The following is a 24,996-nucleotide window of genomic DNA, read 5'->3' as shown; positions in this document are numbered from 1 at the left end:
CATTCTGCCTCTGTACTAGACTAGCACTGAATCCTGATATGGAGATAAACAATTATGGATTTATTCAGCGTGTTTGTAATGTCTGACCATGTCCCAAGTACTGAATAGGCTTAATCAACATGGTTAGCAATTGAATAACCACTAATTAATTAGTGTTATCCCACAAAACAGTTAATCAAGTATTGATAAAAATAATCTCACTAATTAGTGAATGGATTGGGTGGGGGTGGAGCGGGGACCTGTCCAAATTCCAAATGAACTCAACTGGAAGCCGGTGTGGTCAAACTCTTTTGTCAAAAAGGAAACAAAAGAAAGAAAAAAAATTCAGGTCTTCTGAAGATGGTTAAAGTGATCTCTCTCCTGCAATCCTATCCTGCTAGTTCTTTACTCTTCTATCGGTGGAAGGATGGTGGATTATTAGCTCACGACATCTATGTTGGCCCTGCATGACTGTTCCATGATAGACGCTGTGAGGATCCGATCCGGACTCTTGGTTCTTAGTTTAGGCCGTGGTATTTGGTAAGGCATAACATGTGAAAGGAGGTAAAGTGCACAATTTGCCTTCAATGTTCAGTACACTAGAGTCGAGATTAATGGCATACACACGGTGGGATGTGATTGTGAGGAATCCCAATTCATGAACAAAGCAAGGGATGAATATAGGTACCCTGTCTCATGTCTGATGCGGCTGTCACATCTTGTAGAACCCAAATTTCCTATTCACTTTCTCTACCCTCTCCCTACCGAAGCGGGATCTGCTCCTCAAAAATGGGCGCCTCAGAAGTACATCCCCGTGCATTTGGAACCTCTCCCGTGAATAATAACTAATAAGTACGGGAGATGTTTTCAATGCATGGTAGGATGTGCTTGTGAGGAACCTGTGATGCGTCAAGTGTGAGGAGCAGATCTGGTCTCCTCCCTACCCATGGTAGACTGCAATCACACATCTCATAATACAAGGTGGCAAGTTCACACTCAGCCCCCCCACAAGGGGTTATCATCAGATGTTCTCAATACATGACTTCATTGGGAGATGTTCCTAATACATGGCTGGGATGTGCTGTGCGACGTTGTGGGGTGCTTTCTTGTGGGGGGCTGATGTAAACTCTAAGATGGCGATGTGTGGCTGCAATTTAAGGCTGGTAAAGAGTAGTGGGCAGGAAATCCGGTTTGCATCTTTTATGCAGTGGAATGTCAAGAAGTTTTTCACCAATGCGACTCACTTGCAAGGCTGAAGCCATTAATATGTTATGTCATGTCATCTGCAACGTAATTGGTCAGTGTTTTTTTTCTTGGGGGTGGGGTTAGTCCATGCTCTCCCCTTAACCCCCAACTCTAGTGGCAGTGGGATTTGATCCTAGGTCTCTACTTCCAATGAATCAGAGATCCTGCCAATTGATCCATAATCAGTTGGTTAATGCAGAATATGAGTTGGTAAACGGACTTTGTATCCTTGATTCCTATCTAATATGCTCATAAAAAGGAGTTCAAAACAGACCCCCACAAGGGGGTGTCTCACAACGTCCCACAGCACATTCCCACTGTATATTGGGAACATCTCCCAATGATGCTTCATCATTTCTGGTCTTATCATCAGGAGATATTCCCAATACATGGCGGGAATGTGCTGTGGGATGTTGTGAATACAAGCAATATGACCCTCTTTAACTCTCTTATATATCTTGTATGCCTTACAAGTCATATAGTCTTATACCACACACTACTACTGATGGTTGCGGAACCAACTTGAAATGTCAATATACTGCACATGTATTGTGTTGTGTATGATGATTTGCAAGGCATGCACCATCCATGAAAAAATATGCTTAGAATTGCTCAAGAAAAAGAATAAATAATCAGTTTAGAGTGAAGGTTTGAGGAATATCTATTCTTTTATGTTTTAAAAGCACGTGGTAAGAAATTTGGATCTGGTATATAGGGGTGTCGATTGGACTGGATTTTGTCCAATTCGATCCAGTCCAATGTGAGTCCATTGCAAATGGACCAGGCCCAATCCAATCCAATGAATAATTTGGTCCATTTTGGATCGGTCCAATTCAATGTTTGGACCATCTAATTTGTTCAAGTTCATTTTAATTTAGATTGATTTCAACCCAAACCTGATCCATTGACACTTATATTCTTATCTTATATCAATGGATCAGATATTAGCTTAATCCAATCAAATCCAATATAAATTTATTACGGACGGACCAAGTCAAATCCAATCTACCACCATATCTTTTTGGTCCATCCAATCTGTCCAAATAGATTTTAGACTGGATGGGATCCAGTCCAAAACCAGTCCAATCAAGGCTCCATTTGTTTGGTAGTAAAGTTGGGGCGGAGGGGAGGGGGGAGGGGGAGGAGGAATTGGTCATGTTCTTTTACTAGTGAAGTGTGGGATTCGTGGTAAGTTTTTGGTAATTTACCTTGAAAAGTTTTATCCCACCCTGTAAGTAGATAAATTACATACCTAAGGGAATTGGCTAAACTGTATAGGACTAAATATGCTCCTGTCAGCACATAAAAGTTAAGGGTATTATCTGGGAGGGCATCCCTCGCATTCAGTGACAAAACTCACAACTATAACTGGAGAGGTTTTCTTTGCAAGGGGATGGGGATGCTCATTACCATCAACGTTGGAGAGGGATTGCAAACTTGATAAGACTTGTTCATATGGCTTATAGGCTATTTGGGTGGGGTCCACCTTGCAAAGCCATAAGCCATTGCATGAAAGCCCTACCAAATGGGCACACTGAAATCGGGGCTGTGTTTTAAAAGAACAAATCCTGAAACTTATCCAAATACAACCTTTACTACTAAAAAGGGATGATTTAGAAAATTTACCCTATCATTTGGATAAGCTTTTGATTTCGAGTTTTGGGCTGTGTGAAGTGTTTAGAGAACTTGGTAAGAGTTATTTTTAAAAACATAAGAATCCAATACATTTTTAAGCTTCAAAGTTCAAAGCACAAAACCTAAGAGCTTTGTTAAGGAGGCTGTTGAGGACATGGTTTTCAAAACCGGACCAGACCGGACGATTGGATCGGAAAACCGGGAATCGGTCAGGTGACCGGTTCCGTTTTACCCTAGAACCGTTATTTCCCTAAAAACCGTTGATTTGATCAGCAAATCACTGACCTGGGTGGTCGAACCGTTCAATGGTTTGGCCAGTTTTTATTTATTTATTTTAATTTTTTAATTTTTGTCAGAATGGGCCGTCCATTCAATTCAAAGTCAGATCATTCGACCCAAAAGCCAAATCCCTGACTGGTTCGTTGTCCGATTCAGTTTTAAAAACCTTGGTTGAGGATGCTCTTAAAAATAACATGTTACCATGAATGTGTGGTAAAAAAGTAATTGCCCAAACTATTCATTTTTACCCAAAAGACCAAGACATGTAATGCCCAACGGTCTAAGATGTTGGCCCCCTTCTCTGTTTAGAACATGGTTTTTAAAACCAAACCGGAGACCGAACCGGTCAGGGGCCTGGTTACCGGGTCGAACGGCCCCATTTTGACAAAAAAAATAAAAATAAAAAAATAATAAACGATCAAAACTGTTCGAACGGTTAACCGCCCAGGTCAACGGTTTACTGATCAAAATCAACGGTTTTTGAAGAAATTACGGTTTTGAGGAAAACCGAAACCAGTCATCTGACCGGTTCCCAGTTTTTCCGGTCCGATCCAGTTTTAAAAACCATGGTTAAAAATGGCTGAAAAGCTTGAAATATTAGTTGAGTTGCTTTGAAAAAATCACTAATGGTCTAAAAGAACCCGTTTGAGAGGGTTTTGCGTTGGAGGTGAGTTGCATTGATTGATTGAGGCATGGTCATTGAGCGCTCGTGTTCCATACAAGCTACCTCGAGTAGCTTCAGTTTATACTTTATAATCATATTTCTTGAGTTTGGAAGGTTAGTATTAGCTTTGTTGATTTTCAGCAAACGCAACGTTTATGAGTTCTCTGTGGAACCCAGCTCCGAATGTGTGAAGTCGTGTCTCAAAAGCGCTCTCATTCCCAAATGGGTACGAAGCTTCAGTGAAAAGCCATGTTTTGAGTTCACATTTCTGCCCCACAACGTCTCACAGTACATTCCCGCCATGTATGGAAAACTCCTCAATACACGGCGGGGATATGTGAACTCCCATGTTTTTGGCTTTGTATGGGTGGGACTCCCCTCACAAAACCAGAAGCTGATACGTGAAAGCAAGTTCGAAAGAATCAACAGAATATGCAGTCGAGCGTATAGTATCGTATTGACAGGATGCCAATACATCTTTTTTAAGGCTAATCCCCAAATCATTTGGTTTATATGTTAATCCATGCTTTTGCTTAACCTGATTTCGGATTTGGTTTTTACAGAACTGTTCTCACGGCCAGGAAGGTTCTGTGATGATCAAATCCGCCGTCCCTTAACTTACCCCTTGGCCCTATTTAAAAAATACCTTATATTTTAAGGGTTAACTATAGGGCTTTTCCAATAAAAAGAATCCGTGTTGTATGCCGTTGATCTGCCCATTCCTAATACCTCAAAAGCCCCAGTATAAACAGGGCCATCTTGGCAATGAAACCATTATATCTCCTAGAGAGTTGGCTAAAAATTTAAAAAGAAAAAAAATCTTATTACATTCATTTCAAAAATAATAAAATGAGAAAAGGGCAACATGAAGCCATAGCTTCTGGCCTAGAAAAAGCCTATTCTCCACTAATCATTATATCAGATAAACGAATGCACGAGAGAAATACCCACCACAGTTTATTTACTTGATATTGATAACACAATAAAATAAAAGAAACATCCAACTCCATACCGTAGAAAATTGGATACCATGCATCTCTGAAGAAATTCAACAGAAATCTATCTATCTGACTGCAAAATTCAGTTGCTGCCCACAGTTTTTGTGTAGTAATTCTCACTTCTTCTGGATTCCAAGCCTCTGACGGAAATCTTCCTCCATGAGAGGCAGGCCCCCACGCAATTTGATCTTTGGTTCCCACCCCAGCAATTCCTTTGCCCTTGTGATGTTTGGCTTTCTCTGGCGTGGATCATCTGGTGTGTTCTCTACCGTTGTTATCTTCACGTCAGGATTGATCAGCTGCCAAGGCACATGGGGTACTTTAGTCATACAGCATTCAAGGCCCCTAACAATCAGTGGTTTTCTTCCCCTTCGGCTTCATTGTTGAGTGTTTAAACTAGAAATATAATCCCATTTGAACAAATCAACAAATTGAGTGTTAGAACAGCCACATTAAGTGCCATACTTTAGACCCTGCTGGTGGTGCATCTTGAACCAATGAATGCACCAAATGAACAGGTATAGGGGCGCTACTTGGTCCCCCCCCCCCACCCCCCAAATAAACATACACACTTTAATTGATAAAACTAGTACCTGAACCAGAAAATTTTCAGCAGGGTGATATGGACTGTACAAGTCACACTATTTACTTGTTTGACAAGATACATTGAAGGTAAGTCTATCTTAAAACTGACAGTTGAGATTCACCTTTTCTTTTCATGGAAACATAAAAGGAAGCATTTCTTTGCAATTTAGTGATATCTATAAATCAGAAGATTTTGGCTTCATTCTCAATTGACATATTAAAAATAGTGGGCACCTGCTATGGCTGTAGTGGTGACATTCATTTGGTAGCCACAATCTTCTGAGATCCTTCACTGTGTTCATGGGGAAGGCCAATGTGTTTCAATGCTGGGGTGAACTAAGAAAGTATCTTGAAAGAGTTCCCGGAGGACTCCAGGCCAATGTTTAGTACCAACACCTTGTTATCTTAAATATTAGTTTTACTTATAAAGAATACTACTTCTTATATTGCTTATTAGTACTTGTGCATCTCAACATATATTTTCATTGGACCAATATGCCATACTGAGAAAAAATGTAACCATATATTTACATGAATTGATGTTTTTTTTTTTCAGTCATTTGACCATTTTTCAAACAAGATTGTATAAGACCCTCATTTTTCTCTATATTGTTTCTTTGCTCTTTCCATATTTAACCATGAGTATTATGGTATTCTAGGCTCACCATCTTTACATATAATTCAGATGCTTGCCTTGGCTTCACATTAATACAACCACCATCATAATTTTAGTCCATTTTCCCCCTCTCTTTCCAATAGGGGTGAGCAAGAAAAACCAAAAAACTGAAAAAACCTAACTGAATTGATGAGATTGGACCAAAAATTCTGGTTCACCAAACCGGTTGGTTCGGTATTTTTAAAAAACCAAAGGTACCATTTTGGTCTCGGTTAACCAATATAGAAAATCGGCAGTTAACCGAACCGACCAGTATACATATATTTCTATATATTATATGTATATTTATGTATATTATATATTTTCTATATATTATAAGTTAACAAATATGCATTATATATATAAATATATTTATAATATATTCTTTATTATTTAAAATATAATATTATATATATATTTCTAGTTTTTTATTATATATTTATTTACATATATTTTATAATATATACTATAAATATAAAAAACCAATAGTCAACTAAACCGGTCAACCAGTTAACCGACAGCTACGGTTCGGTTTCAAAAATAGGCCCACGGTTCAGTTAACCAAACTGTGAGCACCCCTACTTCCCACTATACTCATATCTCTTGTTTTCTCTCCCATCTTGTACATTCAACCACATGTGCCACTCAATTAGTAACAAACAAATTAAATTCTTTTTCAATTGGTTCATAGGTATTAACAAGAAACGTATAATGTTATTTATGCAGAAGTAAACAAGAGTAAATATAAAACTGACCTCCTTCACTGTCTCAGCAAGTTCCATCATTGTAAATTCACCTGATGCACAAGCAATTTTGTTATCATAACAAAGCAAAAATTAACATTCTACACTATGAGTTACTTGTAATTTCATAACAATCCTCATGATTATGCACAACAATAGTTTCTAAAATAACCTGGGTTCCCAAGGTTTATTGGCCCAATGTGATTTCCTTCCATGAGTCGAATAAGACCATCCACCTTCAACATTTTAAAAGAAATAAAATACAATCAAGGGATAAGAAACTAGTCTTAAAATCCATAACTTAACAAAGCCTTCCCAAGGATTGGCTACATGAATCCTGTTTTTCCATCCACTTTGTAACGTAATGAGAATAGCATACCATATCAGAGACATAACAAAAACTCCTTGTTTGTGTTCCAGGAGCTTGAACCGTCAAGGGCTCGCCTCTGCGTGAGTCGAAAGTAGGAATATGAATATTAGCATAGCCAAACCAGTATTTTATGAGAGAATAGATGAAGGTAATACAATTAAGAGTTGTACTAAAACCATGTATTATAAGAAAAATATGCATGTATTGTTGGCAATCCCTGAAAAAAATTCCTTGAGTTAAAGCCCTCAAGATATTACTCTTATCCAGTTCCTGATGTAGCTGATTGTCCTATACAGCCTATCCCCCCATGGGAAAAAAAAGGATAAAAAAACAGGTAGAATCAAATTTGGTCTACCTAAGAGCTTGAGCTATGAAATTGCTGACAACACGCCCATCATCGATATTCATGCGCGGTCCATAGGTATTGAAGATCCTAGCAATGCGTATTTCTGTTACAAAAGCCATCAACAATGAGAAGTGATAAACTACCTTCAAGAAAACATTGTTAAGCTGATATACAGTTCTCAAAACCATATTCGTAGTTGGGAATATAATCCCATATTTTACCTAATCCATGCTGTCTGTGGTAATCATACATTAAAGTCTCAGCTACACGCTTCCCCTCATCATAGCAACTCCTGACTCCTGCAATACATATAACAATATCATTTGACATACTTTTAGCCTATGTGTGCTACAGAACTAAGTCCTTTGCTGTGTCTAAGATTGTATAGATATTGTCAATGTTATATCATCTAATATAAAATCTTGTCCCAGAGGCAAGCTTAGGAAGGCAAAAAAATAGAAATAACATGAATGCAAAATGATATTTCATAATTTAAGAAAATAAAGTAAACATAAATAAAAAAGAAGAATGTAGTAGTAATTTTCCCCCTCATAAAAAAAAACTTTATAAAAGAAATGCTGAAAGATTACTGTGTTTTGCTCAGAGGAATCAAATAATGGAATTAAAAGATTTTCTTCTGCTTTCGTTTTGAACAGGCAAATATATCCCAAATTAACCTTGAAGTGGCTATCATGTAAAGTCGTCTATGTATATAATATTGAAGTACTATTTGGTACAAATAATAAGTGAATATACCAATAGGGTTCACGTTGCCCCAATATGTCTCCGTCTGAGGATGTTCAAGGGGATCCCCATAAACCTCTGAAGTTGAGGTCAGCAAAATCCTGTTGGAAGATTGTCAGACATGGTGTGAAAATATGCACTGTAACTATGGCATAAATCAAAACAATTGCAAGGGATCAGAACTAAACCTTGCTCCAACTCGCTTGGCAAGTCCCAACATGTTCAGCGTGCCAATTACATTTGTTTTTATTGTCTATTGAACAATGATATGCACCCCAATCAGACCATCTTTTGAAGTCTAATAAACCATTACATGTGGAACCAAACAATTACTAAGAACTTCAAAATGAAAAAGAAAAATGTGAGGAAAATGCAGACAAGTAAGAATGATATTACCAGTTTATTTAACATATGCCACATTAATAGAAAACAGGCAAGCAATCTTTTTTGAAAGTGGGTTGAATGGGGCTGGGTAGGTCAAAGAAGAGCTCAGGGCTCTTCAGTTCCTGGAACTCCCAGGTGTAACCTCATGATAAAAAGTATAAATGTGTCTAATTTTGTCAATGGCATGGAAATTCTGCAATGCCTAAGCTAATGACAGGAAACACCTACGCAGTTTCAGATGTCTATCAGCAGGACAGGTGATACAACCGATACAATTGTACAATATCAATTAATTAATACATAAAATGCTAAGCTCGATTTCATCACCTAGTGACTTGCATCATATGCACATATTTTATTGTGTTATTGTTTAGAATGAATACTTTAGTTTTATATATAGAAGTTGGTAGAATCAGAACATGCCTTCTACAAGCATCTGGTGAGATGCTTTAAAAAACAAGAAGTGCAAATAAAACACAGAGGAATACAAATAGAACAGGTTCTGTGTCTATCTTGAGAAAGGAACAGGGATAAACAAAGGCAGGAGATGCGCACCTTTACAGGGTTGTATTTATAAAAAATTGGAGAGGCTGGGCAAGCCAGATGATATATCTGATCAACTTCAATCAATAATGGTTCTGTGACATCTGCATAAACAACACAGAAATTTTTGAAGGAAGATGTCAAATGGGGAAATCATCTGTTAAATCCTTGAAAACAAAGGAAATATATAAAAGAATTTTATTGTATATTCTTAGAGAAGTGTCTTTCTTGGGAAGAGGGGAATTGCTTATTGGTTTAAAGGAAGGGCGTTTCTCTTGGGAAGAAAATGCCTTTGTGATCTTGATTCACATAATCTCTAGGCTCCATAGTGGGCAATTCTGATTGCCTTCACCCATAGACACAGACATCGTGCTGAACCAATAAGCAAATAATTGTCTTTTGTTGTATTCTGTTTTTACTATTATACACTCTACTCTCTACTGGAATTTTCTCCCCGCAGACATAAAATGTGCAATTATTACCACAAAATGAAAAGATGAGAAATACCATGGCGAATAAGCTCAAATCTTGGATGACCAATCCATTTTCTTAGGTTGTCCTTTGAACCAGTAAAGTAGTTATCAGCAACTATCACCTGAGCAACAAAGCCAGTAGCAGACATATAAATTACCTAAAGAATATGATCAATGCATTTACCCAATGACTGTGACCAAAAATAAAATAGTTGCGTCCATTTCTGGAACTGGATTATGCACTTTTTCAGGTAATCTTTATGGAACAGGGGCACATCCATTAGACCAGAATCAGAGACATGCCTGTCAAGCAACACCATGGATATGCATGTAGGAAAGAGAAAAATCTATGTACCTCATTCTTTTCATTTTCCATCAGTTTGTCCACTAAGTGAGAACCAATGAATCCAGCTCCTCCACTAACCAAAATTCTCATATTGGACTGCATTCAACATTGAAAGAACCACTTAAGATAAAAAATGATAATATGAAAAACAATAACCAGGTAAAGAATGATACCTATCTCAAATGAAGAACGAAATTATCAAAAGTTTTGGTTCAAGAAACATGCCAACTATAATCTTTCAAAAGCTTAAGAATGAGATATAGGGTGAATATGCAAACACCAGAAGCTTGCATACTGGTGGCTGTAACTACATCAATTATTTAGAGAGATCCAAAAAAAAAGCCTGAAACTCTTGTATAAGGCAAGCATAATCAGGGAGAAATAAGACTTACAGAATCCTCTCTCTATCCTATTCATAGGACAATCTTGAGCTCTAAAGCCCCAGCAATATGGCAAAACAAAGCCCTTTGTGGCCTTTCAATTAAAGATTTGAAATTTCCAATGGATCCAATACATTGGAGGTAGCATGTAAGGCTGATGTATAAGTAGGGAAGTAAACACATTACTAATATGAAGGTCTCTATCTGATTAGGTGTCTGGATTTGCCACATTATAGACAGATTGGTCCAGTTAGTAGCAAAATATTTACCACTTGGTAGCAATGGAGCTTCTCAAGTCATTAAGCTATATGATGATATGTCGTGGGAATTACAGAACATGACATTGAAACTGTCCATCTGACTCTAAGTGGCATTTTGGATGCTGAAAAAATAAACAAATAATCCAATAAAAAGGGTAGTCTCAATTAATTGGCAGAGAAGTTGAATAACTAGAATCATTTAATATTCCAGTTCAACATACTGCCAGTTACAATATCATGGTTCTGTATCCAAAGGTGCATGGAAAGAATATTATGGCAAAGATGGTGCTGCATATTGCAAGAGATGCATGCTGCCTATACGGCTGCAAATTGAGTGGATCGAATCAGAAATACTTAGGTTCAATTCTGATTTGTTAATATTCGGATTTGAGTAGATCAGACTGAGATGACATTAGGATATTAAACACCACTGATTAAGCAAACTAAATTTTATCAGAACATTATATGTTAATAATAAAAAAAAACTAAAGATGATGGTGATACCACATTTCATAAATAAAACAACTTGATTTTTTTTTTTTGATAGATTTAAAAATGTATTTTTATTGATAGGCAACTTCTATGAGACTTGAACCTAATGCAAATGCATAACATTCAAATCAACTTCACTAATATTAATTTTATATATGTAGATATAAGAATATACATTCAAATACGAAGCAGTAACCAATAATTGTTAAGGGAATAAGAGGAAAAAAACTACTTGACACAGAAAAAAAAATCACTAAACATAAAAAAGGTATAAGTCAACTGAACGGGGGTAATTTCCACCTGGAAAGATTCTCTATAAAATCCATAAGACAATGCATATCTACCTGGAAAAACTTAGAATTTCTCAACGGAGATGGGGTTGGAGGCGGCTTTGTCACTGTTTTGTTCTCTCCATTGGAAGAATCCTTCGCCATTGCTCAGAGGATAGCTTCTACTTGCCAAGCATCAAATTTGTAACCAATTAGACTCCCAAATATAATTAACATATTATTATTTTTGGCTTGGGGTGTCAGGGAAGTACAATTAAGTGATTAACCGGAAGAAATATAAAAAGAGTATCTCCATATTCCACAAAAGACGACTGTTAGATCTAGATAATCAACTTCCGGAAGAAAACAAAAAGGAAATTGCTAAGCATCGAATTTACAAATAAAGACACTCTGTTGAACAGCCTTCTTTCCATAAAACCAACTAAAATAAACAACAGATACTTCAGATTAGCCCTCATAAGAATAACTTAAACAAGTTTCACGATACAACAGTCAAAAGGATAAAAATTTCCATATATAACAGAAAAAATCAAATTCACGATCCTCAGATCACGAACTACAGACCTGATTACTGGCTTCAGAAGAACTACACTGAAAAACCCTACTTTCTGTTCCCTCTTTCTGATCGCTGAAATCCTAAGAAAACACTAGGACCTAAGAACTATATATAACGAGATGGAAACTGTGCAAAAAACGAGACCTTTTACCACCAAACGATACCAACTAGAAAAGAAAAAAAAAAAAAAGAGATGACAAAACCTTCAACATCAAGCAAACTAAAACGATTGAAAACTCCTCGATATCTAAGAGGGAGTGTTCACCAAACGATTTCAGATCTGAATCTCACCGAACAAACAAATTTTAAGGGAAAAAATCAATCTTTTACCTTACACTGAAGAATCAATAAAGAAACTAAAGTCGAAGCTTTTGAATACCAATGCAGGTATCGTGTCAGTATCTATATATAGGGGTTATATATATATATATAGAGAGAGAGAGAGAGAGAGAGAGAGAGAGGAGAGGAGAGGAGAGGAGAGGGTGAAGAAAGGAAGGAAACACCGAAACAGCAAGCAGAAGCGAGAACCTCGTGGCCGGGGGGGGGGATTTGATTTGGGTTGATAAGTTGGCCGGTAAATAAGTTATGTAGGACCCACTGTCCGTAATCTTTACGTAGCTGTAGCTCACCTTTGAGTTGCTGAGAATAATACACATCTCAGCGTGTCTTGGGAACATCTTCCGAAGTTGTAAGTGGGAGATGCTCCCAATACACGGTTACACGGTTGGGATATGCCGTGGGGCTCCCTCAGATGTGAATTCTTTTCCTACTGGCTTACGAGTTACGAGCAAAGTTTTCAGTTGTTTACGACTTTACGTCACCCGCGGGTGTGAATTGATGCTCGTGGAGGTCTCTGACGTGGATAAGCTGATGGCCCAGTCAAACATAAACAGTCCGGATTTCCTACTATCATCAATCCCCCAATAGACATGCAACATGATATGCACCAATGACGGAAAGAAAACAGTCCCCCCCCCCTCTCTCTCTCTCTGCGTGCTCTGTACCTTGACCACACCCCTGTTTCCCATTCACTTTGATCGTCCGTTAGTCTTGCTCTGCTTTCTAACTTTTTGAGTCTTGGTTTTTGATTTTGAGATTTTGAGTGATGTTGGTTCGAGGTTCTAAAATATATTAACAACAACTGCAGAAAAGTAACATCAGTCTGCCATGAACAGACGCAGAGAAGTATAATAGATTTCTTTTTTGTTTTGGTTTGTTTAACAGAGAACTTAGCACTGTTGCTTAGCAGCTTATAGAGAGCTGTATTATTATGTTATTGGGTTAGTAGTCAGCAGAATGGAGAGTAGAGTGAAGGTAGTAAAAATTAAGAAATCCAGACTGGTGAGTGATGACTGGTGCTCAGTCAAACATGTTATTTGAAAGATGGGCGGAAATTGTTGGGCAACAACTTACAACTACCGCTACCCAATTACCCATGGTCCCATACTCCAGTCTCCTCTACAATACCGTCTTTGAAAGTAGAGGAGGGAGAGGGGAAATTTAATAATATTTGGTTGGTTGCAGGTTGCTGATCTTTCACGGCTTTGGGAAGTGGGAAGTGAGAAGCTAAGCTCTCTCTCGTTGGGTTATCTTTTGTTTTCCCATAACATAAATAGTGTGATAACGGCTCAAGTGCAAAACAAAGTAGGTCACAAGTCTCCCTCTTTACAACTTTTGTTTTTCGTTATGATGAAACATTCTTCTTTCTCTTCACTCTTCATCTACAATCATCAAATTAATTGGACGCTCCTTCAAACTTCAAACTTCTAAGTTAAGCAAGGATTTTGCTTTTCTTTTCTTTTCTTTTCTGGTACAAGAATTCAACAAATAAAATAATCTATTACAGAGATAAAGGGGCCACAAAAAACACATAAAATTAATTAAGAATACTCATAATTTAACAATAAATATTACGTTGAATAGGCATAGCAGGAGATTTCAAAAATAGATTCTTGGAGCCGACCCCATATAGCTGCAGCCTGCAGGTACAAGGCTTAAATGACGATATTGATTGAAGACAGGAAAAACGGGCCAGACGGTTGGTGATTGCCTTCCCCGGGAATCTAACCGAAAAATATATATACTTGAAGTAGAATTATTAAAGAATTTCCCCACTTCTATCATGAGTCATGACCTGAATTGAATTAGTTTAGTCGGGTGGTTGTTTTTTTCCTGTAGTTCTTGTGTCTGTATCTTATATCTTGTTGTTTGCTTTTTTCATACAATTCCTTTTTTATCAAAAAAAGAGTTAAATAATTAGTTGGTTGATTTTCTTCTCTTTGTGTCTTCTTCAACCAAGTTCTATATATTATGACAAAGTTTTTTTTTTTTTTTTTTTTCTTTTAAAAACTTCATATGAAGTGCTAGGGGTACTAGTGGGTTAAACAACCATAGGTCCATTTCATTAAACATTTTTTTCTCGGTTTAGGTGGATCAACAATTAATACAAATTATTATCAATGAAAGCTCAACTAAAAATCAGTTGCAAACCATAGGGGATGTTTTAATAAAACACAAACCATAGAGTAAGTTTTAATAAATACATGAACAATACTGGAATCTCCTCCCAAGAAAAACTGTCCCAACATGTTTCCAACAGTATCTGTCCACATATGACATATCTCATCGTGTTGGAACAGTTTTTTGTTGGTAGGAGATCCGGACTATGAACAATGCTACTCTTATGTCAAAGGAGCTTCTTGATGATGCAGGTTAGCGTTCAGAACTTAGAATCCAAGTTTGTTATTTATTTAAAAAAAAAAAAAAACTTGCAGGAAATGAATTACATAATAACCTTATTTATCTGCAAGAAAATTTAAGATATGAATCCAATTTGCCGATAAGAGGCTGAAGCAGTATATTGGATAAGATTACAAATGTTGGCTCTAGCTTGTGCTTCCCCGTTCACCTCTTTGGCATATTCAAGACCCTTTGTGTTTGGTTTCTCTATCTTTTCCTACTTTTCTTTCAAACCAAACACATCCTTAATTTAGGCCTTTAAAAAGAAGAATCGCATTTTATGGGGTGATCAGTCTTTTCAATAAAAAATTTTTGGACATAACAGGCGGATTGCCAATAAAATTGATTACTCAAGTTGGAAGTGAATGGCTCTTGCCTGATAAAAAGAATGGCATAAGATTGAATCAGATATACCTAGATTCGAACTTTATATGTTTATGGAGCTTGCATTCTGTGCACCCATGGGTGGAAGGAGAAACTGGCCATATTCGCCAGTGGGGATGACAAAGTGGTGAAGTGGTTGTCCCCATTGCTTGGAATTGTGGGAAGGCCAACGCATGTGGGTGAAGCTGTAAGCTTGCAAACTAGATAAAGGTTAGTTTGATGTTACTCGGATTGAGAGAAGGATTGGTGTTAACTGAACAAGCAATGCTCAAATTGAGGCTATTCTTGGAATCAATAAGGGGTGGAGCAGCAAGGTCTAAGGTGTTGGAAATATTTCGGGAGAGGATGGTTGAGAGGGATTTCAATCCAGGTGTTTTTGCAGAGTATATGTTAAGACAAGGGAAAAATCTAATTCTACATCAACAATGGCACGACCGAGGCCTTGATTCGCTCCAGGTTGCTTCACGCAACAGAAGGCGTAACAGCTCCAGATGATGACAATGGAGACTGTCAACTTCCACGACATCATGTACCACTTGGCGATCGCATCCCAGCTGGCTTCGGAATTCGGATGTTCCGAATCACTTCGATCAATGAAGCTCCCTGGATTCCTCCGGTAAGTCACCGTTGCCTGTGTGCAATGAGATCGCTAGATGATGCTCTTGGGTGAGAGAGATCGAACATCCAATAAGTTAATTAAAAATGTGTTTTAAGTTTTTTGTCCTCCTGTGTCCTGTTCAACCGGACACCTTCAACGGTAGGGGTGTCCACGGTTCGGTTAATCGAACCATGGCCCCTTTTTGTAAATCGAACTGGTGGTATCAGTTTTTTTCATTTTATCAAATCGAAACCGAATCAGTATTATCAGTTAACTGGTCTTTGATTTCGGTTTTTGACCAATTCAATTCTTCGGTTTTTCGGTTTTTTATAATATATATTATATTATAAATAATAAATGATATATAATATATTTGTAAATAGATCATTATAAATATAATATAAGTATATATTTATATATAATGAATATATATTTATATAAAATACATAGAAAATATGTGACATATATTAAAAATATACATATAAATATATATATCGGTCGATTCGATTAACCATCGATTTTTTTATAGATTAACCGAAAATTGAACCAATCCTTCGATATTTTAAAAATTCCGAATCAAAATCAAACTGACCAGTTCGATTAACCACATTTTGTGATTCGATTTTCTTGATTTTTCAATTTTTCATGGACACCCCTATTCAACGGATAAAGGCCGGTTAACATTAAGCATTATTTAATACGCTAACGTAGTCGCCTGTGATTGGCGGATTCACGCGTCCAGCACAGAATGAGCACTCCTATTTATATATTTGAATTAGATGTTATCCATCGGGATTAAAATAAATTAAGAATGAATTTGATGATATTAAGGGACAGTTGGTTGGTAATAGCTGAAGTGGCTTTTTGATTGGAATAAGTAATAGTCGAGGTGGTGGCTTATTTGTCTTTCAGTATGTTCGGTGTTATATATTGATAAAATATTTTAGGGTTCTTAGGGAAAACCCCAAATTGACAGCATTTACTACTTGAAATGCTTATACTTTACACATGAACCTTGAGTACAACGTTACATTTAATTTGCTAAGATCCAAGGTTTAAATTTGGGTTCATCTGGGCTTGAACAATTAATGCTTTTTGTTTTTCCGATTGTAAAGTGATAATCTCTTGCCTTCTTGGTATTAGTGAGATTCTTGTATGTCCAGCTGAGGTTTGATTTATTCTATTTCTAAAGGGCATTTTGGAACTGTTCGTTAGCTGGTGTGGTCAGTGGTAGATCTATTCATGGACTGGGCCGGGTTGGGTTTAGGCCGGGCTTTTATTCATTATTAATGGAAATATGCTAGGCCCGAGCCTGAGCCTGACCCGGCCAACGGGTCTATAACTTAGGCCCGAGTCTGGCCCTGATAAAAAGCCCAAAGCCCGAGCCCGAAGCCCGACCTAATAAAAAAAATTACAATTTTCCTTATTCAAATTAGAATTAAAAATTCAGATGTTTTTTTTTTCCTATTTAAATGAACAATGGGCCTATAAGATGGTTTTTTTCCCTTTCTTTTACGTTTTAAAACACAGTTTTACATTCTTAAATAAAAAAAGTTATTCAAATAAATATAATCACATAACTCATTTTAAGTCTAATTTTAGATTAGACCGGGCTATTTTAACAAAACCCGAACCCGATTCGAATTTATTGCGAACCGGACTTTTTAGCCTGAATTTAAGCCCGCAAACCTATAAACATGTTCAAACCCGTCCGAGAGCCGGGCCGGCCCGTCGGGCCACCCGGCTCATGAACAGGTCTAGTCAGTGACCTTGCAAATCTTGGCCCTCTTTTTTCTCCTCCGGAATCCGGATTGGATGAAAGATAGACTTGAAGAAGAAGCAACTTATTATGTTGCCCAATCACAGTGATAATTAGTTGTTGTTTTGTTGTCGTTGTTGTTATGTATTAATTTGATTATTTGGAGAGAAAAAAAAAACTCCCACCTGCTTCTCTTGCTTTTGTCACGTGTTGCATGCATGGGACCTCACACGCAAAAAAGGTTCCCCATGTCGTTGGAATCCCACATGATTGCTGACGTCACAAACTGGGGATGTGCATGCCTTGCCCAGAATAGCTTACCCCAGTTGACCCCAAACACCAAACCTTTTTAATTTATTTTATTTGTTTATGATACAATGGACAAGAAACAAAAACAGGAAGAGAAAGAGAAGACAAAACAAAACAATTAGCACTAAGTCATGTTTGGGAGTGCTTATGTTAAACATAAATATTTAAAAACAAGTGTTTATTTGAATAAGCACTTATTTCTATTTGGCATCCAATTTCTTCAAGTATTTATTTTAAAAAACAAGTACTTGTTTTACATTGGGCGTTTGGTGGTTTTTTTCTCTGATAAACACTTAAATTAGCATTTGTGACTATTTTATCTTTCATTTTCACTTAAATTTTTAAAACACACCCTTATGAAAGTACTTTTTATAAAAGTAATTTTATGAAAGGCACTTTTACATGAAAGCATTTTTATGAAAGTACTTTTACAGGAATAATTTTATAAGTGGTATTTTAAAATTCAACTAAGGCTAATTTTGGAAGAAAAAAAAAATGAATAAGTGCTTATTGTATAAGCACTTAAAAAAAGCTGGAAATTTGGGCTTAAAAAATAAACACTTATTTTTAAAATAAGCACTTATTTCCCAAACACCAATAAATTTTTACCGGTGTGGTCTTAGCCCAAATAAGCACTTATTTTTAGGCATTCCCAAACATGGCCTAAATCATTCTTTTTAAACACACACATGTGCAACTACACCAATTAGAAGTGACTTGTTATATATTAGGGGTCTAGAAAGAACTTGGAGTATACCAAAAAGGACATAGGTAGAAGAAGTAAGAAATAATTTAAGCCCTAATAATTTAACAATAGATATAACTTTAAATAGAATGAATTATTAAAACAAGATTCATGTAGTTGACCCCATATAGTTGGGATAAGGCATGGATGATATATGCAATCCCCTCCCAAGGTTCCAAATATTGCCTAATTTATATTGTATTAATTCATATAAACTTTTATATTTAAATCCATTTGAAAGAAGGCATCCTTACCACTATGATATAAAACAAGAATATATCTAGAAATTGGTTTTGACCTTTTAAGTTTTAATTCTTCAATTTTTACCACCACCTGATTTTTTTAAATATATCCTCGTAAGTGGTACTTCACACTTTATATAAATATTAAAATGCATTTCTTATGTGTGTACTTTTTGGTAGGGGTGGTCATGGACTAGGCCCATGCCTGGCCCAGTCCACACCCCAGGCATAGTTTGCAAGCCCAAGCCTGGCCTTGCACGAGCCTGGGCTGGGTTTATGGTCTTACCGAGTCTATGACATCCAATAATAAAAATTAATTACTTAAACTTTATTTTTAAATTAAATTAAATTAAATGTAATATATGTAAAAAAATATGGCACAAAGCTTGGCTAAAGCCTATGCACAAAAAAAAAAAAGGCATAGGCCTCATTTAATTATTAGAGTTAGTTTGGCTTGGCTTACCTATCCTTTCATAGTGAAGGCAAACCCTCTATTCCCATTCTTAAACAATGTAAAACTTGGAACAACACTAAATAATGAGTGCTACCATTGAATGCTTTTTAAGCCCCACATTGCTTAGGCAATAAGAATGAAGGCCTTGCCTTCATCTATATAAGGCCTTATCTAGGAGGATAATTTACATACTTGAGTTGGCTCAGTGTTCACACATGTATTAACATTTATTTATATGTTATAACTTAAAATTTTTATATTTTATATAAAATAATAAATATATAGAATACAATAAGATATACTTGTATATATATAACATTATACAATATAATGTTATAATAAATATTTAAAAATATATAATTATATAATAATATGAATCGGGCTGGGCTTGAAGTGTTGGGCCCAAGCCTGGCCCAAAATCTTTTGGACTTGATGTGGGCCCAGACTGGGCCAGGCTTGCACACAAAAACCTAGGCCCAGGCTAAAAAATTTGCAAGCTGGGCCGGGCCAAAAATGATCATGGGCCTGATCCCTCATGGTTAATGTATGTATATTTTTTATTCACAATAAATCTATCCTTTGGTTAAAATGTTATTGATGTATTTATGGGCATGTAACACTAACTAGAGTGGAAGTGGAATGAGAGAATAAGATTGATGGGCCTGATCCTACATGGTTAATTGAGCTGAGTTGATATCAATAAGATTGAAAGCATACAAGATTGCCCATGTATCTTAACATTTTTTATAATCTTTGTCATACCTTCCCCTCCCCTATTGGCTAATGGATATTGCTGGATCCCCGATCCCCATTAGGCAAGGTTTAAAGCAGCAATACTGTCGACATGAAATATCATCTATATGTCCACATGCAGGGAGACACATTTTGCATACTAAAAACAAAAATTTCCAATTGCTAAATTTAGTATCTGTAATCTGCATGCAGTCTTTGCAGCTCAACATGAACTATTAATTGATTTTGTTAGAAGAAAATTTGTCATTTGAAGTTGAGACTTGAACGTATCCAATGAAGACCAAGCAGAAATCATTACACACGAAATCTGATTTTGCCACCGCCAGCATAGACTCACTAACCGTGGGAATGGGGTACATAGCGGCGGTCATCCCCCCAACCCCCGCCCCCGGCTATAATGCTGTCGAGAAAGCACATGATGACATGACTGAGAGAGGAGTGAACTCGGGTTGGCCCGAGTTCCGAGTTAGTTTTTTACACTGCATCGGGGACGGGCTATTGGGCCAGCCCATTCAAATCTTGTCAGAAGCCCAAGGTTTTTATAACCAATCCGGGGAACGAATCGGTCAGGGGTCCGGTTTCCGGGACAAATGGTTGGTCTGTTCTGACAAAAAAAATAAAAAATTCAAAAAAAAGGTCAAAACCGTTGAACGGTTCGACCACCTGGGTTAACGGTTTGCTGACTAAATCAACATTTTTGGCAAAAAACGGAATCAATCACCTAACCGGTTCCTGATTTTTCCAGTCCAACTGTCCAGTTCGATCCAGTTTTGAAAACCATGCAGAAGCCCACTATATTTAAACAAAATTTACTATTAATTTTTTTTTTTGTTTTGGCATAAAATGGATAAATATATCATTTCTTTCTTTTTTTTTTTAATACCATTCATAAATTATGGTGGGGTAATTCTATGCATATACATCTATCATGTGCCTATTGATGTTTTATCAAACTGTTATTACGGGACCTTGAAGGAAATCTTAAAATTCCAACTGGTTCTGAATTACCCAACAGGAACAACATATCTGTAGAGGAATTGGGATCAGAGATCCTCACACTTTCAACATAGCATGAATGGAGAATTCTCCTCAATCTTGAAAGTTTGTGGGTCCAATTGATAAAAGCAAAGTACATGAAAAACAGAAACTTCTTATCGCCCAAGTCAAGGTCTTGGGGGTTGAAAGGGATCGGGTGGAATGTAAATTTGGGCCACGATATAAAAATTTGGGAGGACCAGTGGATCAGTGGCATTGATCTTCATATTCCTATGGGGCCGCAGCCTGACCCCTCTCATTGACAATGAGAATAGAATGTGAATACGGATCATAATTTTCCCCATTTCCCCGATCTTTGTGGGGATCCACCCCAAATGGGGCAGGTATGGGGATGATTTCCCCCCTACGGGGATGAAGATAGGGAAAGGGGCGGGGATGGGGAGAGCACTCCCCGTTCCACGGGGACCCCGTTCCCTGCCCAGTGGGATCCCCACTAATATATATGTATATATGTATATATGTACACGCACATCTATATATTAATATTTTTAAAAATATTGCTGAATATGTTTGAATCTTTTCTAATAGGATTATAAATTTTATTTATTTTTAAATAAAATAAAAAACAAAAACAAAATAGTTAACATTACAAAAATAAAAAAATCACGAGGAATGGGGATCATCGTGGGGATAACCTTGTCCTTATTAGTGGAGGCGGGGACGGGGACGCCCCGCCCTGTTGCCATTCCTAAATGTGAAACAAAAGAATTCTAAACAGCTTATCCCTCCCAAATGTAGTTGAAAAATTGGCTCATCACCGCTGGGTAGATAAGTTGGTTTGAAATTTGATAAGGGGTAATTTGGTCTAACCTATCAGCACCTAAACACGTGGAAGAAACCTACTGACTAGATGATGACTTGGCATTTCCTGCCACCTTAACAAGCCGGGTCAACTTGGGCACCTCGACCAAGACCGAGGTCTGAGCATCCCGTAATGGCCTGACCTGCCAAGGTGACACATAGCCAACTTCTAGAAGCAAACTAGCTATCTTTGAACTCTTCGGAATCACGTTGCACATCTGCCGACCTTGTCATCATCCCGCCCAGATCGGACGGACTCGATAAGCCTTATCAATTAGCACGAAGTCCACCTCCTGGTGCGAAACAGATTCTTGGTAACGCAGATTGAAGATCCCAGAGGTGTTTTGCGAGGCCTATGGCAACTCATCTATATAAGGGCACCAACTCCAACGTCTCAAGGTACGTGCGATTAATCGCTCAGTAGCCAACTTACAATCAAGCTTTCAGCTCGCACATCAGATTACTAACTTAAGCATCGGAGTACCCACACTAAGTAAGCCACCCCGAGTCCCTTGAGCATTGTTTTTTTATGGTTCGACTGGCCAGTTAAGCGTCCGACGTCCGAGCTGCTCTCTAATTAAGAGCATCTAGATCGATCATCATCAAAATTTAACCAATTCAGGAATCTTTAATGTAAAATCAGCTTATTTTCCTTCTTTGAAATAGGAGGTCGATGTCTCTTTTCTAGGAACCCAACCTTACTTTTTTAGGCATAATTGGAGCACCATTTGGAGCCTTAGTGTGGAGCCTAAAGGGAAATCTTTCGTTTGGAGATGCTGTAACAGTGGCATCCTTGTCAAAGCAAACCCTTTTAAAAGAAAAATTGCCCAAGACTCAATCTGTCCTATTTGCTCAAAAGAAGACGAAGCTATTTTAATTTTTAAACGCTCTAATAAGGAGCACTGGTGCTGGAGGCATTTGGTTTGGGTCGAATTTTGGGTTCAGATTCCTTGTTTTAAATGACTTTTTTTCATGGTTTAAAGACAGGTTTGAGGAAATCAAAGTTTCCTTTCATGGGTTCCAAGGATTACTTTGCTCTTATTGTTCATCTCTTATGGCAAATTTGAAGTCAGGAAACTGTAAAGTGTTTGACGATACTAATCTGAATCCCATTGATGTGCTAAAATCTTTTAAAAGGAGTTCTTGAAAGAACCCTTGCACAGGATCTGTCATAGCTGGGGAATCCTGTGTCATCTGTGCCTATCAAATGAGGACGTGACGTGAATAACGTGGATGGAGGTATGGCAGCGGTCTTTTTGTGGCAGCATCATTGAGTTCTGTAGTTCATGGCTTCATGCCTATCAATCTGCTCAGATCTCTCGTCTTAGTTCTGTAGTTCATGCCGCCTATTGTTTCCCGGACTGCAAGGTGTTAATTACCTATCTAAATGGATCAGCTGTGGATTGGCCCTCGGAAATTTCCCTTTTGCTAAAAGACATCTTGGAACTTAGTAATGATATGAATATTTCCTTCGTTTTATTCCGAGGGGAGTACATTTCCATTGCGCATGATCTTGGCTGTTCTTGGTGCAGGTGGGTCAGCAGACTCCCTCTTTAGCCCTCTTTCCTTGGATGAAGAAGCCAATCTTTTTACTGGTGCAGTGGTGCCAGCTCTCTGATGTTTTTTTTTCCTGTTCTGTTGAATTTCTAGCTGTTATCGTTTTCCTTCAGGTTCTAATGAAAGCTTCAGTTTTACTGAAAAAAAAAAAACATATATACTAAAACAAGGTAGAGCTTACTTTTTTTTTTTGAAAATTTCTTTATTCCATGTCATAACCCATCGCTTCCCAATGAATCTGAAGACAGCCACACGGATTGGTCCACACATGAAGACTTTTCACCTTCCATGATAAGAACATACAAATCATTGACAAACTGAAAATTCATGAATAAAATTGGATAATACCCCAAGTGTGCAGAAATGTGCTCTCCTCGGATAAATTTACAGCAATATAGACAACAAAATTGAGTATATGACACCCTTGGTACATGTCATAACATTGATGCCCAACCCAAAAGAACCAATTCTATCAAAAAAAAAAAAAAAAAACAAAAGAAACAATTATACACAAGTATACCAAGAAATGATGCTACAAAGATTTAAGATAATAAAGCTAAAATTAGAAAGAAAGGAATCATCTTATCCACTGTAAGGGCATTGCTAACCCATCCAACAGTACCCCACCTTTTTAGTTTTTACCAAGTAGAAACCATGAAAAACCGAGGGAGAGGCTTCTACAAAAATAAACACAAGTCAAAATTGGAGTCCCTACTTGCAGAAAGCCTCTCTATGGATCAAAATTCTCCCCTCCCCCCACAAAACCCCCTACCTGGAGTGTTTCCTACCACTTTCCCTCTTTTTTCCTCTCTTGAATTGCAATCTCTCTTCTTACAAGTTGTGGTTCACTCCTATGAGTTCACATGAATCATGAATGTCTCCTCTGTACTCTAGCTGCTACAAACTCAAACCTAGGCCTGCCTGCATTTTATAGGCTTGGAGACACTCCAGTGTGCTCAAATCATGAACCTGATCTCCTTAGTATCGATGTTCATGCATTCATTGTTGTGAAATAAGGTGTTAAACGATATATTTCGAACAAATAGAAAGGGTTTCTAGAGTCTTTCCATAACCTTATTCAAGCAAAATCACATAATGTAAGCTATAAAAGTTATGAGTGTTTGACTGGACCATTACAAATCATGGCAGTGTGCCAGTGTGTCACAAGGCTATTCGACAAGGCCCCGTGCGGTGTTTGATCGGGTCGAGAAAGCCTACGAATGCAAGTAACACACAAATTAGTCAAAAGGCTACTTGTATTGCATTGATTGATGGTAAGTACAAGCACATAGTTCAGTGTCGAGGGGATCTCGTGCTTAACCTTTACACACTATTGACTCACTCGACTACCTACCTCCCCTCAAAGATTACGTTAAGCTTTTGGGGGAGTGACAATAAGAAACATCAAAAATGTGAAAAATCATACTACAGAATTACAATAATGCCATTGGCAATCCCCCCATACAAAATACATGCAATGTCCCACCCAAGACACACACTTGGACACTTGAATGACATGCTGTGGGCATGGTGATGGCACTTGAAGACGCGGAAAAATGGTCACTTGTGACATTCTCCCCCACTCAATTCCGTCTTCGTCTCGAAGACCAGTGCTTGTGGCTCGAACTTCTT

General features: G+C 37.5%; 1 protein-coding gene across 2 annotated transcripts; it reads right to left on the bottom strand.

Moving 5' to 3' along the window:
* Positions 1-4,604: 4,604 nt before the first annotated feature.
* On the bottom strand, positions 4,605-12,505 carry LOC104599211 (UDP-glucuronic acid decarboxylase 6). Of its 2 annotated transcripts, none has more exons than XM_010261655.3 (13): positions 12,298-12,505; positions 11,466-11,572; positions 9,999-10,085; positions 9,678-9,765; positions 9,183-9,274; positions 8,432-8,496; positions 8,256-8,344; positions 7,721-7,798; positions 7,509-7,602; positions 7,163-7,229; positions 6,956-7,019; positions 6,796-6,836; positions 4,605-5,099 (listed from the first exon to the last, which is right to left on the bottom strand). In XM_010261655.3, the coding sequence occupies exons 2-13, from the start codon at positions 11,553-11,555 to the stop codon at positions 4,917-4,919; spliced, it is 1,038 nt and encodes a 345-aa protein (XP_010259957.1). In that variant the 5' UTR covers positions 11,556-11,572; positions 12,298-12,505; the 3' UTR covers positions 4,605-4,916. The 2 variants fall into 2 exon arrangements, with proteins under 2 accessions (XP_010259957.1, XP_010259958.1); XM_010261656.3 differs by lacking the exon at positions 12,298-12,505 and adding an exon at positions 11,976-12,116.
* Positions 12,506-24,996: the final 12,491 nt, after the last annotated feature.

Source organism: Nelumbo nucifera, chromosome 2 (assembly GCF_055504915.1).
Source record: "Nelumbo nucifera cultivar China Antique chromosome 2, China Antique-T2T, whole genome shotgun sequence".
NCBI classification, from domain to species: Eukaryota; Viridiplantae; Streptophyta; class Magnoliopsida; order Proteales; family Nelumbonaceae; genus Nelumbo; species Nelumbo nucifera.
The sequence above is the reverse complement of the archived record's forward strand: the minus strand, read 5'-3'. Positions and strand labels throughout refer to the sequence as shown.

Coding starts and splice junctions, on each gene's coding strand:
- LOC104599211 (XM_010261655.3), bottom strand. CDS start 11,555: ATGGCGAAGGATTCTTCCAATGGAGAGAACAAAACAGTGACAAAGCCG. Junction 9,275..9,677: donor ATTTGAGCTTATTCGCCATG/GTATTTCTCATC, acceptor TTGTTTATGCAG/ATGTCACAGAACCATTATTG. Junction 8,497..9,182: donor ATAAATACAACCCTGTAAAG/GTGCGCATCTCC, acceptor ATTGTTCAATAG/ACAATAAAAACAAATGTAAT.